At 52.6% G+C, this 18077-nt stretch overlaps 1 protein-coding gene across 1 annotated transcript in view; it reads left to right on the top strand.

Moving 5' to 3' along the window:
* The window catches only part of MLEC (malectin), a 30238-nt gene extending 16172 nt beyond the window's left edge, over positions 1-14066 (top strand). The window contains exons 2-5 of the mRNA XM_038762404.1: positions 10214-10392; positions 12051-12227; positions 12391-12448; positions 13666-14066. Of these exons, the coding sequence (XP_038618332.1) occupies positions 10228-10392; positions 12051-12227; positions 12391-12448; positions 13666-13895 (630 nt within the window). The 5' untranslated portion in view covers positions 10214-10227 and the 3' untranslated portion in view covers positions 13896-14066. The remainder of the gene's footprint in view (positions 1-10213; positions 10393-12050; positions 12228-12390; positions 12449-13665) is intronic.
* The last annotated feature ends 4011 nt before the right edge of the window (positions 14067-18077 follow it).

Below are 18077 nucleotides of genomic sequence, written 5' to 3'. Positions count from 1 at the left end.
CGCCTGAGGGCAGGGGTGAGGGAGGGTGGCGAGGTGCGAGGGGGACAGCTGAAGCTTTGCCCACGCTGAAATTCGGGAGTCCATCCGAGGCCGGGCCTCCCGTCCAGAAAGAAGAGCGCTTAGGTGCGTCGGGGCTGCGGGCCTTCAAGTTGCCAGAATTGTTTCGATTCTCCATTCTGTGCGCACAGAATGGAGAACCGAAACAATCCTGGCAACCTGAATAGCAAGCAACTCCTTTACATTTATTAAAGAGGTCTAAACTGCTACTGGAGCCCCCATCCTCTTCATATCATCATCAATCGTATTGATTGAACGCTTACTATGGGCAGAGCACTGTACTGAGCGCTTGGGAAGTACAAATTGGCAACATATAGAGACAGTCCCTACCCAACTGTGGGCTCACAGTCTAAAAGACTATTCATATAGACAGTTACTCCCCCCGCTTCAAAGCCTTATTCATCCATCGTATTTATGGAGCGCTTACTGTGTGCAGAGCACTGTACTAAGCGCTTGAGAAGTACAAATTGGCAACATATAGAGACAGTCCCTACCCAACAGTGGGCTCACAGTCTAAAAGACTATTCATATAGACAGTTACTCCCCCCGCTTCAAAGCCTTATTCATCCATCGTATTTATGGAGCGCTTACTGTGTGCAGAGCACTGTACTAAGCGCTTGGGAAGTACAAGTTGGCCACATATAGAGACAGTCTCTACCCAACAGTGGGCTCCCAGTCTATTCATCTTCTTATTGAAGGCCCATCTCCTCCAAGAGGCCTTCCCTGACTAAGCCTGTTTTTCCTTTTCTTCCACTCCCTTCCGCATTACCCTGAGTTGCCCCCTTTATTCACCCCGCCCCATCAGCACTTTTGTCCATATGGTAGGGACTGTATATGTTGCCGATTTGTACTTCCCAAGCGCTTAGTACAGTGCTCTACACACAGCGCTCAATAAATGCGATTGATGATGATGATGATCTATAATTTGTATTTCCATCAATCTCCCTGCCCCTGGCTGTGTACTTCCCAAGCGCTTAGTACAGTGCTCTGCATACAGTAAGTGCTCAATAAATACAATTGATTGATTGATTGTAAGTTTGTTATGGGTAAGGACAACTGTTAATAATAATAACAACGGTATTTGTTAAGCGCCTACTGTGTGCCAGGCACTGTACTGAGCGCTGGGGTGGAGACACGGTAATCAGGTTGGACATAGTCCCTGTCCCAGGTGGGGTGCTCAGTCTCTATCCCCATCTTTACAGATGAGGTAATAATAATAATAATAATAATGGCATTTATTAAGCGCTTACTATGTGCAAAGCACCGTTCTAAGTGCTGGGGAGGTTACAAGGTGATCAGGTTGTCCCACGGGGGGCTCACAGTCTTAATCCCCATTTTACAGATGAGGTAAGTGAGGCACAGAGAAGTTAAGTGACTTCTCCAGGGTCACAAAGCAGACAAGCGGTGGAGCCGGGGTTAGAACCCATGACCTTCTGACTTCGAGACCTGTGCTCTGTCCACTAGGCCATGCTGCTTCTGTTCTGTTGTTATTTTGTATTCTTCCAAGCGCTTAGTGCAGTGCTCTGCACCCAGTAAGCGCTCAATAAATAAGCTTATTGCTATTGCAATGAACAACTAAGCACATTACCGATATCCACCTGTTGAAAAGCAAACGATACCTCAGTTTACCTAAGAGATCCGAGTCGAGCAGCACCTGGTGTGCTTAGAAATGATACTGGTGGAGAAAGGTTTTTTGCCCTTGATTATCTGCGTTCTGGACTCCCTCCCCAGCCCCACCCCAACACCCTCCACTGGGCAATATTTCGGAGGGAATCAAGAGACGGTTAGTAGACTTTGTCCGCGGAGCGATTGCCCGTTTTTTCCCCTAGCAGTATTCATGGTCGTCTGAGAGATCCGTGTGTCCATTGCAGGGTACTTGAGGCCCGCTTCGCAAGTGCAAAGCCGCTTGTCTAAACTCCCACAAGATCAGGATCCAGCCAGGTTGACTAGTTTAGCGGGATTTACGCCGTTCTTGTTTTCCTTTATGTGATTCGCATCCGTTGAGTTCTGCTTCGGCAGTGCCTGCGCTTTCCGTTGGTCCTTGGACTGAACTGGAGTTCCAATCAATCAATCAATCAATCGTATTCCAAGGCACGGGAAGTATGGTACAGCTGCCTCGGAGGCCCGTTTCCTACGTTCAGATGGCATTTCTGACTTTTCCCTCTCTGGGGGATTGGGCCCGTTGGCACTCTGGAGGGCAAGGAGCAGGGAGGCTTCATCGATACTATTTATTTTATTTTGTTAGCGTGTTTGGTTTTGTTCTCTGTCTCCCCCTTTTAGACTGTGAGCCCCTTCCTTCCTCTCCCCCTCGCCCCCCTCTCCATCCCCCCATCTTACCTCCTTCCCTTCCCCACAGCACCTGCATATATGTATATATGGTTGTACATATTTATTACTCTATTTATTTATTTATTTTACTTGTACATTTCTATCCTATTCATTTTATTTTGTTGGTATGTTTGGTTCTGTTCTCTGTCTCCCCCTTTTAGACTGTGAGCCCACTGTTGGGTAGGGACTGTCTCTATGTGTTGCCAATTTGTACTTCCCAAGCGCTTAGTACAGTGCTCTGCACATAGTATGCGCTCAATAAATGCGATTGATTGATTGATTGATTGATTGAGCCCACTGATGGGTAGGGACTGTCTCTATATGTTGCCAATTTGTACTTCCCAAGCGCTTAGTACAGTGCTCTGCTCATAGTAAGCGCTCAGTAAATACGATTGATTGATTGATTGATACCGAGTGAATCGCGTTTTCAGAGAAATCATTTTTCTGCTTCCTCGCTCGATCCGCAGGGCACTGGGTAGCCGTGAATCCTGCTCCCGAGGTTCAGCTGCCTTAAAGCCACCACTCTGGTGTCTTGGCTTCCCAAGCAGAGGAGCTGGAACACCTTCCCGCTACCAATCCCCCGACTGATCCGTGAGGGCGAGTTCTGACTTGTGTTCCCCTCTCTCTGGTTCCCCTGTTTGGAAGGGGAAACCCCGGGGTCTGTGCCTCGTGTCCATTTATTATTGTATTGCACTCTCCCAAACGCTTAGTACAGTGCTCTTTTAGACTGTCTCCCCCTTTTAGACTGTGAGCCCACTGTTGGGTAGGGACTGTCTCTATATGTTGCCAATTGGTACTTCCCAAGCGCTTAGTACAGTGCTCTGCACATAGTAAGCGCTCAATAAATACGATTGATGATGATGATGATGACACTCTGCACACAGCAAACGCGCAATAAATATGAATGAATGCCTCATCCATCGCCGATTCTTAAGATCGTGTTCCATCCTTAGGGGCGTGGGAGCTGGGAAGCGCAGTTCCTGCTCTGGATATCTTCCGTATCATCAGTCATCATCAATCGTATTTGTTGAGCGCTTACTGTGTGCAGAGCACTGTACTAAGCGCTTGGGAAGTACAAGTTGGCAACATATCATCAATCGTATTTATGGAGTGCTTACTATGTGCAGAGCACTGTACCAAGTGCTTGGGAAGTACAAGTTGGCAACATATCATCAATCGTATTTATTGAGCACTTACTATGTGCAGAGCACTGTACTAAGCGCTTGGGAAGTACAAATTGGCAACATATAGAGACAGTCCCTACCCAGCAGTGGGCTCACAGTCTAAAAGGGGGAGACGGAGAACAAAACCAAACATACTTACAAAATAAAATAAATAGAATAGATATGTACAAGTAAAATGAATACAGTAATAAATATGTACACACATATATACAGGTGCTGTGGGGAAGGGAAGGAGGTAAGATGGGGGGGATGGACCCATATGCTTGGACCCATTGATTCTGGGATGGGCCTGCTTTATGGGAAGAACATTTTATGCTCAAGCAATTTGGTTTCCTTTTCACTGGAGCAAACAGGAACGTGGCAGCCCCTGGAAACCAAGAGGATTTCAGGGTCCGATCTGGGCCGCTCCAAGTTCCTCTTGTAAGAGAGAGGAGTTCCGAGTGTCCCCGAACCAAAATTTTGAGGCACTTTTTTCTCTGGCGGCCGTGCTCCTGGGAAGGGTTTTTGTCCTCGGTAGCTTGACAGGATTCAGGGTAAGGAAATAGCATCGGAGTCTCCGTATCGACCCCAGCTCACGGGCTGCTGCATCCTCCTCTTGCGTTTCTTGTGACCGTCTAGAGGAGAGAGGCGTGGTGAGGGCTGGCAGGTCACCGCTCTTTTTCTTTCCCTTTTCAGGCAGAACTTGGACCAGGTCCTTTCTTCTTCTCTCCTAAAGTCAGTTAAAACATCTCTCTTGCCCCTCCTTTCCCCTTGTCCAAGGTTCATTCATTCATTCCATCGTATTTATTGAGCGCTTACTGCGTGCAGAGCACTGGACTAAGCGCTTGGAAAGTACAAGTTTGTAACATATAGAGACGGTCCCTACCCAACAGCGGGCTCACAGTCTAGGAGGACCTGGGTTCTCATGCGGCTCCGCCACTAAGAATCATTTTCTTTGAACTGAACATGTCGCCAACTCCAGAGGACCGAGCTTTTTTTTCTTTTAAACGGGATTTGTTAAGCCCTTACGGTGTCAGACACCGTTCTCAGCACCGGTGCAAGTTCATTAGAGTGTACACAGCCCCTGCCCTGCATGGGGCTCACAGTCTAAGTAGGAGGGGGAACAGGTATTTAATCTCCATTTGACCCGAGGCCCAGAGAAGTTAAGGGACTTGCCCAAGGTCACACAGCGGGCATTCGGGATTAGAACCCAGCTCCTCAGACTCCCAGATTTGTGCTCCATTCCTCCAGGCCTCGCTGCCTCTGCTGTGCTGATTCCTGGGGCTCGGCCATCTCTAGCTAAGGAAGGATTTGAGCCCTTAGGGACCAGGAACTTGGAAAGCCATGCCTAAATTGGTTTTTTTTTTTTTAGCCCAAGGCCCTTAAGGCTGGTTATTCAGCCTTATCCAGCCTCCCTCTGCAGGATAAGGGCCCGTCTGAGGGCCCGGAGTCCCGGAAGACTTTCAGGATAAAGTTCTTCGGAGCGTGGGCAGGGCAAGGCCTGCGCCGAGGGAGCCCCAGAACCTGCGTGGCAGGTACAGGCTCGTTGGCAGAGGGCCAACCGGGCCTACTAACTAACCTCACCTCTCACTGTCGCAACTTTCAGGAAAAAAAAAACCTCCCTGAAGGTCAGTTTTCAGCCGTCTCTGCCCAAACAAATTTTACTTGTACATATCTATTCTATTCTATTTATTTTATTTTGTTAGTATGTTTGGTTTTGTTCTCTGTCTCCCCCCTTTTAGACTGTGAGCCCACTATTGGGTAGGGACTGTCTCTCTATGTTGCCAACTTGGACTTCCCAAGCGCTTAGTACAGTGCTCTGCACACAGTAAGCGCTCAGTAAATGCAATTATTGATGATGATGATGATGATGAAACGTGAGTGACAGAGGTGCGTCAGTAATAGGGGGGAGCCCCGTCCGACTCTGGCCTCGGGGCGAGAAGCAGCGTGGCCCAGTGGAGAGAGGCCGGGCTTGGGAGTCCGAGGTCGTGGGTTCCAATCCCGGCTCCGCCAATCGTCAGCTGTGTGACTTTGGACAAGTCACTTCACTTCTGGGCCTCAGTGACCTCATCTGGGAAATGGGGATTAAGACTGTGAGCCCCCCGTGGGACAACCTGACATGGCATGGTGGCATTTGTTAAGCAATTGGAACCCATGTTCCAATTCCCAGTAAATGGGAATTTACTGTAAGCCCCCTGTGGGACAACCTGATCACCTTGTAACCTCCCCAGCGCTTTGAGCAGTGCTTTGCACATAGTAAGCGCTTAACAAATGCCATCGTGATTATTATTATTATGAACTCACTTGCTTGGGTTCAACCTGATCACCTTGTAACCTCCCCAGCGCTTAGAGCAGTGCTTTGCACATAGTAAGCGCTTAACAAATGCCATCGTGATTATTATTATTATGAACTCGCTTGGGTTCAACCTGATCACCTTGTAACCTCCCCAGCGCTTAGAGCAGTGTTTTGCACATAGCAAGCGCTTAACAAATGCCATCATGATTATTATTATTATTATGAACTCACTCGCTCGGGTTATTGTAGCCCGCACAAGGGGACGGGATCGATTTGAAGTGGAAGTGTCCGGCGAGACTCTGTTTCCTGCAGCTCCTCTTTGAGCTGCCCCTCAGGGATGGGATGGACTGCCCCAGTCCATTATTATGGGGATTATTTTCCCCATAATCCCCCTGAGGCCGGGAAAGTTTCCCACCCTGCGGTCCCTGGGAAACTTCAAAGCCAAGGCCACGGAAGGCCGAGCCATCCTGCCCGGGCTCCAGGAATGTGGCCTTGAAGCCGGGAACCCCTAGAACCAGGGAACTCAGAAGCGGCTGTAGTTAGGGATCCCACCCCCTCTGTTATTAATAATAATAATTATAATAATGGTATTTATTAAGCATTTACTAGGTGCAAAGCACTGTGCTAAGCGCTGGGGAGGTTACAAGGTGATCAGGTTGTCCCACGGTGGGACAACCTGTTATTTTCTAGAACCCCATTTAGGTCCCAGGACATGCCGTCCCTCGGGCCAGAGGGAGGGTTGCTGTTGCTGCTCTGTCAGTGTTAGGTGGAGTGTGACGGCTTCCACTGTATTCATTCATTCATTCATTCAATCGTAGTTATTGAGCGCTTACTGTGTGCAGAGCACTGTACTAAGCGCTTGAGAAGTCTAAGTCGGCAACATACAGAGACGGTCCCTACCCCACAGCGGGCTCACAGTCTAGAAGGGGGAGACAGACAACACAACACAACATGTGGACGGGTGTCAAGTCGTCAGAACAAATAGAATTAAAGCTAAACGCACATCGTGTGGAAGCAGCGTGGCTCAGTGGAAAGAGCCCGGGCTTTGGAGTCAGAGGTCATGGGTTCAAATCCCGGCTCCGCCAATTGTCAGCTGTGTGACTCTGGGCAAGTCACTTAAGTCTGTTGCCCACTGACACTCCCACTTGTAGTTAGGGAGAGGGCAGACTAGGAGTGAAGACAATTTGCCGGAGCCCAGCCGCAGATGAGGCCTGTGACCATTCCAGGGGTCCAACTTCTTAATGTAGTATGGGTTAATAATAATAATGATGATGGCATTTATTAAGTGCCTACTATGGGTTGTGCCAACCACCCATATCCAAGTCACTCTGTGCCTCAGTTCCCTCATCTGTATAATGGGGATGAAGACTGTGAGCCCCCTGCGGGACAACCTCATCACCTTGTAACCTCCCCAGTGCTTAGACCAGTCCTTGGCACATAGTAAGCGCTTAATAAATCCCATTATTGTCCCCAGCGCTTAGAACAGTGCTTTGCACATAGTAAGCGCTTAGCAAACTACCATCATTATTATCATTAACAAAATAAATAGAATAGTAAATATGTGCAAGTGAAATAGAGTAATAAATCTGTACAAACATATATACAGGTGCTGTGGGGAGGGGAAGGAGGGAGGGGGCTCAGTCTGGAAAGGCCTCCTGGAGGAGGTGAGCTCTCAGTAGGGCTTTGAAGGGAGGAAGAGAGCGAGCTTGGTGGATGTGTGGAGGGAGGGCATTCCGGGCCAGGGGGAGGATTGTATCTGGGCGGAATACTTTTCGAACGCGAGTTAAGAAAAGGAAATAACCGTTCTTTCTATGGTACCTTTCGGGACTTTCTCCGGGGACTGACCGCATGCAAAGTTGGGTTCCTGAAACTCGGCTGGGTTTTCGGGTGGAGAGAGATGGCTAATGCAGCTGTAAGTTACAGCCAGCTGCCCGCCTGCCTGCCGGTGCTCTGCTCTGGGCCTCCGAGTTTCCCAATTTACACTCTTGTGGGCCCTCGTAGGAAGGTCTGCTGCGTGATCTTGGGCAGATGGCTTCACTTCTCTGTGCCTCAGTTACCTCATCTTTAAAACGGGGATTCAATCCTCCTGCCTCCTACTTCGGCTGAGAGCCCCAGGTGGGACGGGGACTGTGTCCAACCTGATGACCTTCTGTCACCCCTGCGCACTCACCTCGTCTCTGCTCCCATAAACTCAGCCTGGTCAAATTCTCTGAAAAATTGTTGTGACCAAGAAGGGAGGGAAACCGAGCTGAGACTGAAGAGGAGCAGCAGAAGGAGATCTTTGGGATTCAGAAAGTTGGCATCCAGGGAGAGAGCTGTGGTCCATCTGGACCCCAGTGGGATGCTGCGGTCTGTCTCTTGGGCAGGGATTGTCTCTATCTGTTGCCGAATTGTACTTTCCAAACGCTTAGTACAGTGCTCCGCACACAAGAAGTGCTCAATAAGTACGATTGAAGGAGTGAATATTTTGGTTTTGTTTAATGGTGCTTGTTTGGTGTTTACTCTGTGTCAGGTACTGTGCACTGGAGTAGATGGGAGATGATCAGGTTGGACACAGCCCCTATCCCACCTGAAGCTAATGGTCTAAGTAGGAGGGAGTGGGGTTGAATCCCCATTTTATAGGTGAGGTAACTGAGGCACAGTGAAGTGACTTGCCTAAGGTCACACAGCAGACAAGTGACAAAACTGGGGTGCGATCCGACTCCTTAGCCCGTGCTCTTTCTGCTAGGCCTCACTGCTTCTCTGCTGTACGTCACTTTGGGCTTCTCCCCATGCGGGAGAAGAAGAAACCATTTGAAAGATGAATTGCGGGACGTTTCTTGCCGCAGTGCGTCATCCGCTTATCTGGGTTTGGGCATCATCATCATCATCAATCGTATTTATTGAGCGCTTACTGTGTGCAGAGCACTGTACTAAGCGCTTGGGAAGTACAAGTTGGCAACATATAGAGACAGTCCCTACCCAACAGTGGGCTCACAGTCTAAAAGGGGGCAGAGGTTTGAGAGCGGAACCCGGTGCTTTTGACGGGTAGAAAGGGTGAGCGATGACATTTCTCGTCCTTTTGAGGGTTTGAATCCTTCTTCAATTCAGCCTTCCAAGTAGCCTTGCTTCGTTTCCCCACCCCAGGTCGCAAACACCTGTCCCTCCTGAGGGTCAGAAGTAGAATCCCATTTAGGGTCTGAGACTTGTGCGCCCATCCCGTTTGCCGAGATTTAGCCCCTGGAGCTTGGGATGGGGCAGGTGGATAAAGGGAGTCGAGCAAGACGGCAGATGAGAAGTGTGCATGAAGAGTTGGGAACTGTAGGGATGAGTGTGGAGAAATGTGTTCACCACTCCTGGAATTGAGAAATGCCCCCTTCCTGGCTGGTAGCCTTGCAGCCAGGAGGCCTGTCTCCTGGCCTGAGCCCGAGTTTGCCAGTGTGCCAGGGATCCCGAGTCCTCTCCGCCCTACAACGCAGAGAAAACCGCCCTCCCACTTTTTACCTCCTGCTCCTCGGGGGGCTTCTAATCCCACAACCCTGTTGCCCGCGGACACTCCCACTTGTAGTGAGGGAGAGGGCAGACTCGGAGTGAAGACAATTTGCCGGAACCCAGCCGCGGATGAGGCCTGTGACCGTTCCAGGGGTCAATCAATTAATCGTATTTATTGAGTGCTTACTGTGTGCAGAGCCCTGTACTAAGCGCTTGGAAAGTACAAGTTGGCAACATATAGAGACGGTCCCTACCCAACAGTGGGCTCACAGTCTGAAAGGGTCCAACTTAATGCAGTATGGGTTAATAATGATGATGGCTTTTATTAAGCGTCTACTGTGGGATGTGCCAACCACCCATCCATCGGTCACCGGAACTTATTGAGTGTGCAGAGCTTTGTACTACCGCGTTTGGCTCCAGAAGGCCGGTTCAGACTTTGTCCTTATTGGGAGCCACGCGTGCACTGGTTAGTCTGCCCCCAAATCCCATTTCTTTGAAAACCCCTGAGGACTCCTCCAGACAAAGCGCATTCCCTGGTGAGCTCAGCTCTCTCGCCTTTGGTCTAGAATGCCTTGCCACCTCCCTCGTTTACCAAAGCCCTCCTTCCCTCCCGCCGGGGAGAGATCCCGCAGCTGCGAGATATTTGTTTCCCCAGACGTCCTTTTAACAGACCCTGTCTGCCAAAGGACGTGTTCGAGAGAGCCGGGATGGGGCCGGCTCTCTCGGGCTCCCGTTGTCCCGGCGATGCCCTCCGCTTTTCCTCTCACTCCATCCCGATTGTGTCCTGGGCCGGAGAAGGGGCGGCCGCCCCTTACCCAGGAGAGGTTGGGGAGAGCCCTGGGGGCCCGCGGGCTGGACCCCGCCACCCTCTGACGCGGCTCTCGGGTTTGTTCCCCAGCCTCGGACTACGGTATGAAGCTGCCCATCCTGCGCTCCAACCCCGAGGACCAAATCCTCTACCAGACGGAGCGCTACAACGAGGAGACCTTCGGCTACGAGGTTCCCATCAAGGAGGAGGGCGACTACGTGCTGGTGTTGAAGTTCGCCGAGGTGTATTTTGCCCAGTCGCAGCAGAAGGTGAGGCAGCGCCGGGGTGTCGAGTGACCGAGGGATCCCAACCGCCTTCCTCCCCTCCCGGTTACTTTCCGCCGGGGAGCCCCAGTTTGTCCTGGAAGGGCAGGATGCTGAACCTCCCTGCCTTCGGTTGAGCCGCTTTGGCTGCGTTCCCCTCCCCACGAGCCTGGGCTTCCAGTAACTGTGAAGCCATGGCTTTCTGATCCCAGGCACATTGAGAAGCAGCGTGGCCTAGTGGGAAGAGCATGGACCTCGGATTCAGAGGACCTGGGTTCTAATCCTGCCTCGTCCAAGGTCACACAGCAGATACGTGGCAAAGTCACTTCAGTTCTTGAGCCTCAGTTACCTATCTATCTGTAAAATGGGGAGTCAATCCTACTCCCTCCTTCTTGGACTGTGAGCCCCAAGTGGGACAGGGACTGTGTCCAGCTGATTGACCTTAGTACAGTGCTCTGCACATAGTAAGCGCTCAATAAATACGATTGATGATGATGATGATGATTGACCTGTATCTCCCCCAGCGCTTGACATGGTAAGTGCCTTCAAAGTATTATTATCATTATTATAGTTAATAATAGTAATAAAGGTATTTGGGAAGCGCTTACTATGTGCCAAGCACTGTTTGAAGCACTGGGGTAGAGACAAGGTAATCAGGTTGTCCCACATAGGGCTCATAGACTTAAACCCCATTTACAGATGAGGTAACTGAGGCACAGAATAATAATAATAATAATCATGATGTTGATATTTGTTAAGCGCTTACTATGTGCCAAGCACTCTTCTAAGCGCTGGGGTAGGTACAAGGTAATCAGGTTGTCCCACATAGGGCTCACAGACTTAAACCCCATTTACAGATGAGGTAACTGAGGCACAGAATAATAATAATAATAATAATGATGTTGATATTTGTTAAGCGCTTACTATGTGCCAAGCACTGTTCTAAGCGCTGGGGTAGATACAAGGTAATCAGGTTGTCCCACATGGGGCTCACAGTCTTCATCCCCATTTTACAGATGAGGGAACTGAGGCCCAGAGAAGTTAAGTGACTAGCCCAAGATCACACGGCTGACAAGTGGCAGAGCCGGGATTTGAACCCACGACCTCTGACTCCAAAGCCTGTGCTCTTAAGGTCACACAGTTAATAAGTGGCAGAGTGGGGATTAGAACCCACAACCTCCGACTCCCAAGCCTGTGGTCTTTCCACTAAGCCACGCTGCTTCTCAAGCTTCTCTACCCTGGTTCAGCCGGGCACAGGAGAAATGGGAATTCTTTTCTGTCCCTCCCACTGGAGCTGGGGCGCGGTTCATTCATTCATTCAGTCGTATTTATTGAGCGGTTACTGTGTGCAGAGCACTGGACTAAGCGCTTGGGAAGTACAAGTCGGTAACATATAACGCGGTTCCCAAAACGATGTCTTCGTGAGCCCCAAAGGCCGGGGCTGGGAGTGAGTGGTTCGTTTCCTTGGGAAGGGAGAGAGTGGGAAGTTCGGTTTGGCTCGACACAGGCTGTAGGTTAGGGGCTCATCGGGCTCTTTTCGGCCTTTTTGGTATCAAGGAGGCCATCAGGGGAACCCCGAGAGCCCCTGAAGGGCCTTGGGGACCCAGCGTCGTCCAGCGGCTCTGACCTTGTTGCCCGCCGCTCTTCTTTTCTGTCCCCGGAAGGTGTTTGACGTGCGCTTGAACGGCCACGTGGTGGTGAAGGACTTGGACATCTTTGACAGAGTCGGGCACAGCACGGCTCATGACGAGATCATCCCCATCAGCATCAAGAAGGGGAAGCTGAGCGTCCAGGGAGAGGTGTCCACCTTCACTGGGAAACTCTACATCGAGTTCGTCAAGGTAACGTCCCTCCGCCCTCTCCCCGCCGCACTTCTCCATCCGTTCCCCCCCCCTTGTCCCAATCCCCGCCCCCTACATCTAAAAGCAGGATCGGGGAGAGCGGGAGGAGCCGGGGAAGGTGTTTCCTCTCGGGGTCTGATTGTATCCTGGCTTCCTCCCGCAGGGGTACTATGACAATCCCAAAGTGTGTGCTTTATACATCATGGCGGGGACAGTGGATGGTAAGTTGAGCCCCGCTTTCTTTCTCCTGGGAAGTCAGCTCACCGAGCTCAGTCCAGAAGGAGCGGGCAGGACCCAAACATTGAGCTGGCACTTGGATCGAGAATCTAGCCGGTCAATCAATCAATCAATCGTATTTATTGAGCGCTTACTATGTGCAGAGCACATAGTAGCCGGTCGCTCCCGGAACAGTCAGAGGCCTGACTCCCAGGGGGGATAAGCTGGGCATATGGCAGAGAGGCCCCGGGGGAGCAGAATCTGGACCGGGTGAGGCCTGCATAGTGTCACTCCTCAACTCCCTGCCTTCCTGCCCTAAAATTTCCAAACTGTGAGTAGGGCTGGACTAGAGACAACCTCCCAAGAGCGGGAGATGGAAGTCTAGGTCTTATCTCTTCCTTCACCCACTCTCCGAGGCCCGGGTTTCTCCTGGTGTTGGGTGGGAGGTTCTCATGACCTGACTGCTCCCCTTCCTCGGAGCCCTGGCCGTTTGGGAGGGCGGCATGGGGGAATCACGGGCTGGGCACTGAGGTTCTTGTGATCCGCGGGTGGACAGGGTTTGCAATTCTGGCAGAGGTGGGTGAATTGGGGGTGGGGATGGGGAGGGTCCTGACCCCAGTTGCTTGGGAGTCGACATCGGGAGCACCTGGCCCCCACAGGGGACTGAGGTTGCTTGGCTTCGTTCCTCCATCCCACCTTCATAGCATCCCAACTTTGGGCCTGGCCCACTGGCCCCAGCCAGGACCCAAGTGAGAGGGTCTGGCCCGAAGAGTCAGGGCTGACCGAGGAAGCCCCGGGGCTGGCCGCAGAGTCCGGGTGATTGGCGCTTTCTGTCCCGGGCGCAGGATCGCTCCGTGGGGTAAATCAATCGATCAGTCAATCAATCGTAAAGACCGGCTCAAGAGCCCGGGGAGCAGGGGGTTTCGGGGAAGAGGTCTGCTGTACCGTGAGCCCGCTCGGGACGGAGCCGGGTGTTCGGCCATGGGAGGTGGGTAGGAGCGTCATGAATTCCCCGTATTGAATGTCAGATTATTGTCTCTGCCCATTCTGCCGAGTAGAGTCAACTCGGGCCGGGACGGTGGACAATGGGGCTTTACCTTGGGGGCGTTGGATTATGTTGCCAGCTTGTACTTCCCAAGCGCTTAGTACAGTGCTCTGCACACAGTAAGCGCTCAATAAATACGATTGATCACCCAAAAGCCTATTTGGCTTCTTCCCACAGAGGTGCCCAAGCTGCAGCCTCACCCTGGCCTGGAGAAGAAGGAAGAGGAGGAGGACGAAGAGGAATACGAAGAGGGCTCCAGCGTCAAAAAGCAGGCCAATAAGAACCGAGTCCAGTCGGGCCCCCGCACCCCGAACCCGTACGCCTCTGACAACAGCAGCCTCATGTTCCCCATTCTCGTGGCCTTTGGTGTCTTCATTCCGACCCTCTTCTGCCTGTGCCGGTTGTGAGAGCGAGCACCATCTCGGGGGGCGGGAGGGAAGGGCATAGGAAGGAGTTAGACCAAACGTGGTTGGTTTGGGTCTCTCCATATTTTTCATAATTATGAACAAAAAAAGTTTAAAAAAAAAAAAGCAGCAGCAGCAGCAGCAGGGCAGGGGGCACAGTGAGTAGTGGGCACTCACTCCAGTTTCACTCTGCCCCCTCCTCCCCTTCTCCGCACCCTCTCCTGCTTGGCCTCCTTCCTCTCCGAGGCACTTGGAGCGAAACTGGATCCTTCCCGCGTGAGCGGAGCAGCGAAGCCGCGGGAGGCCGATGCCCCGAAGACTCCGGCCCCCCTGTCTCCCGTGGCAGGGATTCGGGCCCGGGCAGCCGAGGACTCGGGGAGGGGCGGAGGACCAGGTATAATGTTCCCTTTTTAAGATGAAATATTTATCAGCAATTAAGCAGAGCGGAATGGCGTCTTATTCCCTGACAGAACCAGCGGTGGGAATTAAGCACGGTCTTAAAAGGTTTCCCCCCGCCGAGCCCAATATGTTCACAGGTGTCCCGGGAGAGCGTGCGTGTGCGTGTGTGAGTGTGTGTTAGGGGGCAGATATGCAATGAGCTGAAGAGAGGGCGAGTCTCCTCCATGAATTTGCATTTTAGGAAAAAAGAGAGGCTCAGAGGTTCTCGTATCCAAGCGGATTCCTCACTGGTGGTATTCCGGATCAGATTTCCGCGGGGCTCCGGGAGCTGCCGCAGCCCGTTGATCTCCTGATTCTGATCCGGGCTATGCCACGCTAGCCGGTTTGCATCCTCTCCTGAAAATGGCTTGGAGTTTGCTGGCCAGAACAGACCGTTTTCCTCTCAGTTCCCAGTGGGGTTGTGTTTGCTTTCACTCTGCTCCTGGGTGGCTCATTTCACTCCTCGTCCGGCTCCCCACTAGATTGTTCCCTGAAGGAGATTGGGCGGTGGCACCTCTCTGGGCCTCCCCTTCCTCTCTTCGGCCCCCCCATAACCTCCCCAGTCCCAGGGCCTGCCTCCCTTGAAGAAGTCTCAGTCTGCAGCCCTAAGGCTTGACCCAGCAGCCCTTTGCAGGGGCCCTTCGTCTTCTCTAAGTGCCAAAGTAGCTTTCCAACCCCCGGCAATAAAAGATTCGACTTCAAAAGGCCCCCTTTGTCTTCTGAGTTGAAGCGGCCTGGGCTGTCACCTGTAAGAGGGACGGCCTGGGCAGCCTGGCAGTGGTAGCAGATTTGACCTCTGCCCTTGGGGCCATCAGGGTGTCATTTCTTGGAGGCCTTCCTGTTCCCTGGATCTGTAAAGAGGGGTCCTGAGGCAGGAGGTCCTGGCCCACCCCTTTATCTGTTCGGACCTTTTGACCCGGCTCCTCTTGTAGAGTCACTGCGGGACAGTCCAGACCGCCAGGACAGGGGAGACGAGGACGGTGGCGGGTGGTCTCCACTCCTGGCACACACACCCCCACCGCCCCGGGCTTGGCCCTTTCTGAAACACAGGCTCGACTGCAGGAAACGAAGTGAGCCCACTGTTGGGTAGGGACTGTCTCTATATGTTGCCAACTTGTACTTCCCAAGCGCTTAGTACAGTGCCCTGCACACAGTAAGTGCCCAATAAATACGATTGATTGATTGATTGGCACACTCCCCCACTGCTGCTGAGTGGAGCAGTGAGGCGGGGACCTTTGGAGGAGACCAGCCAGGCCGCAGGAAGTTCCAGGGAGGGAGGCTGGCCGGCTCCGAAGTCGGAGACTCCGAGGGGGAGTAGGGGGTTGATGGGGAGGTGCCGGGGCCAGGCCCACCCGCGTGATTTCATCTTAAGGAAACCATTCATTTGAGCCATTCTCTTTCCGGATAAGGAACAGGAAGTCCCAGTGCCCACATACAGTATCAATCAATCAATCAATCGTATTTATTGAGCGCTTACTATGTGCAGAGCACTGTACTAAGCGCTTGGAAAGTACAAATTGGCATCACATACAGTAGGCATTCGGTCAGTAGGATTGAGTGATTGATGGATCGGTCGGTTCTCTCGAGACCCCGGCGCTAATCGCGCCACTTGGGGCCAGAACGCAGATGCTCTGAGTCCCCCGGTCCTTCATCGGCCGGGACCGGCCCTGGCACAAAAGCTTGCGCGGGCGCCCGAGATCCCGCGAGGGACGGGCCGAGGTGGAATGACCCTGCCCCCATTGGCCCAACCCAAGGTTATCCTTGGTGCCCGGGGGGGACTAGCACCCAGGGGCCTTGTGCTGCTCCTCAGTAGGAAAAAAATGCAGAGGGAGGATCTCCCTGCTGGTTCTGTTCGGACTTGTTTCATTCTTTGCTCGGCAAGACGGGTGGGGAGAGCCCTAGGAGCTTCCCCCATTCTTCAGTGACCAAGGGGCCCAGGCAGAAACCCTGGGGCCCGCGGCCACTTCCTAACGGTACTGTTTAAATTGAAAAAAAAAAATAAGCAGGTTTACTTCTGCCTTGGTTTCCGTGCCACCTCTCCGAGAGCCGGAGGCTTCGGGCGTTGATTGGCGTCGTCGTGCCCGCAGAATCCTCCGGCCTTTAGGAAGGAGCACTTTTCCAGAGTAAACTACAGGCGGAAGGGGAAGGCGGGAGGGAGTCTGGGGCGGTCAGAGGCCAGAGCCCCCCTTAAGCCAAATCCGTTGAGCTGCCGAGTCTGCCTGGGGCTGTCCGCTGCTTGGCCACGGCTCTGGACTTGACTCCCAGCCAGACGCTGCCAAGCCCGGTATCCCGCTAGACTCCGACAAGAGAGGTACATGAAGTTTTAACTTAGAGAACGGGGCCTCGGTTATTTTTATTTTTGTATTGTGTGTATGCGTTTTGGGAAATGACTCTGTCGTTCAGCTATTGCCTTTTGCCGCCGGCAATTCCCATTTGTGTCTGGAGCAAGCTGAGGAGTTGGGGCAAGGGAGAGGAAGGGGAGAGTGGCCCTGATGCCAGGGTCGGGGAGGAGACGGACTGTAGAGACCACACCTGAGAGCCCAAAAGCCCGTTTTGCTCACCTGGGATGAAACCCGTCCTCGGCTCTGATCCGGAACTCAGGCCCCCAGGGAGCTGGAGCTTTTTCTCCCGGCTCTCAGGGCTGAGGATGAAGCAGTTGTGGGAAAAACTCGGCCCCGGCTCCTCGGGGTCCTGAGCTCTGCTCACCCGAGAGTCGAATTTGCAAAGGGCTCGTTTTCTTTCGTAAGCTCCCGACGGTGTGACGGGAAGATCCACGCTTGAACTTCTACACCCAGGAAATCCCCATCTTCATTTGAGAGTCCCTTTTCTCCTCCTCCCTTTCTCTCCCCTGCCCTTTGCCTCAAGGGTCGAGGGCTGGGGAATTAGGTGACCTCGTGTTAGAGGTCATTCGAGGTGTCTCTCTCAAATTGAGTGCTGTGGCGTGAGGCCATCCGCACCTGTGCTGTTGGAGGGAAGGGCTGGATGGAAGGATGCAATATACCGACCTCCCTCCCCACTCCGGTCCCCTCGTCTTCCCCCCTCGCAGCCAAAGCCAATGCCGCCTTGAAATAAGGTTTGATCCCCGGTCTGTCTGGAGAAGCTTCTGTTTTAAGGAATTTCTCTTTCTTCCTAAAGCAATTTTGTGGGAGGGCTGGCTCTGGCACCCTGAGGGCCCGAGCCAAACTTCAGAAACACTTGAAGCATTTTCCTCTGTTTCCCACCCCTTGAATCTATTCCCTAGAAGCCTGCTAGCATCTGGGCCTCCGGGGAAAGGATAAAATGAAGTCGGGGGTGGTTGCTGTTCAGCCCAAAGCCTTTCTCCGTCCCTCCCGCTCCGAACCAGAGAGATCTTTGCCCTTGTAGTTCCAGGTCTTAGGGCTCGGCTTGTCAAGCAACAGGTTTCTGCCTGAGCCAGCCATTTGAATCTCCTCCTCTTCCTCCTCCTTGCCTGGAACCAGCTGGCAATAGGTGAATGTCTCCTGTTGGCCGGGTGGGAAGACTCAGTAGGACATCTTCCTCAGGGCCGGTCCCTTCCCACAAAAGGGGAGGGCGTTTGGTCCCATGACTGCTCTTTGAGGCCCAAAGGGGTCTTCCCGCCAGCAGAATGTTCTTTCTAGATCCGGGGGGGGCTTCTACCATTCCTGGAAACGACCAGCCGGCCCCCCTGGGGGGATCAGAAAGGACCTCTTCCCTAGATAGGGCTCTTGGGGAAGGGGATCGTGGTAGGCCGGGCAAAAAGAGAGAGTC

Source organism: Tachyglossus aculeatus, chromosome 21 (genome assembly GCF_015852505.1).
Source record: "Tachyglossus aculeatus isolate mTacAcu1 chromosome 21, mTacAcu1.pri, whole genome shotgun sequence".
Classification (NCBI taxonomy): domain Eukaryota; kingdom Metazoa; phylum Chordata; class Mammalia; order Monotremata; family Tachyglossidae; genus Tachyglossus; species Tachyglossus aculeatus.
This window is presented reverse-complemented; position numbering and strand designations above follow the sequence as displayed.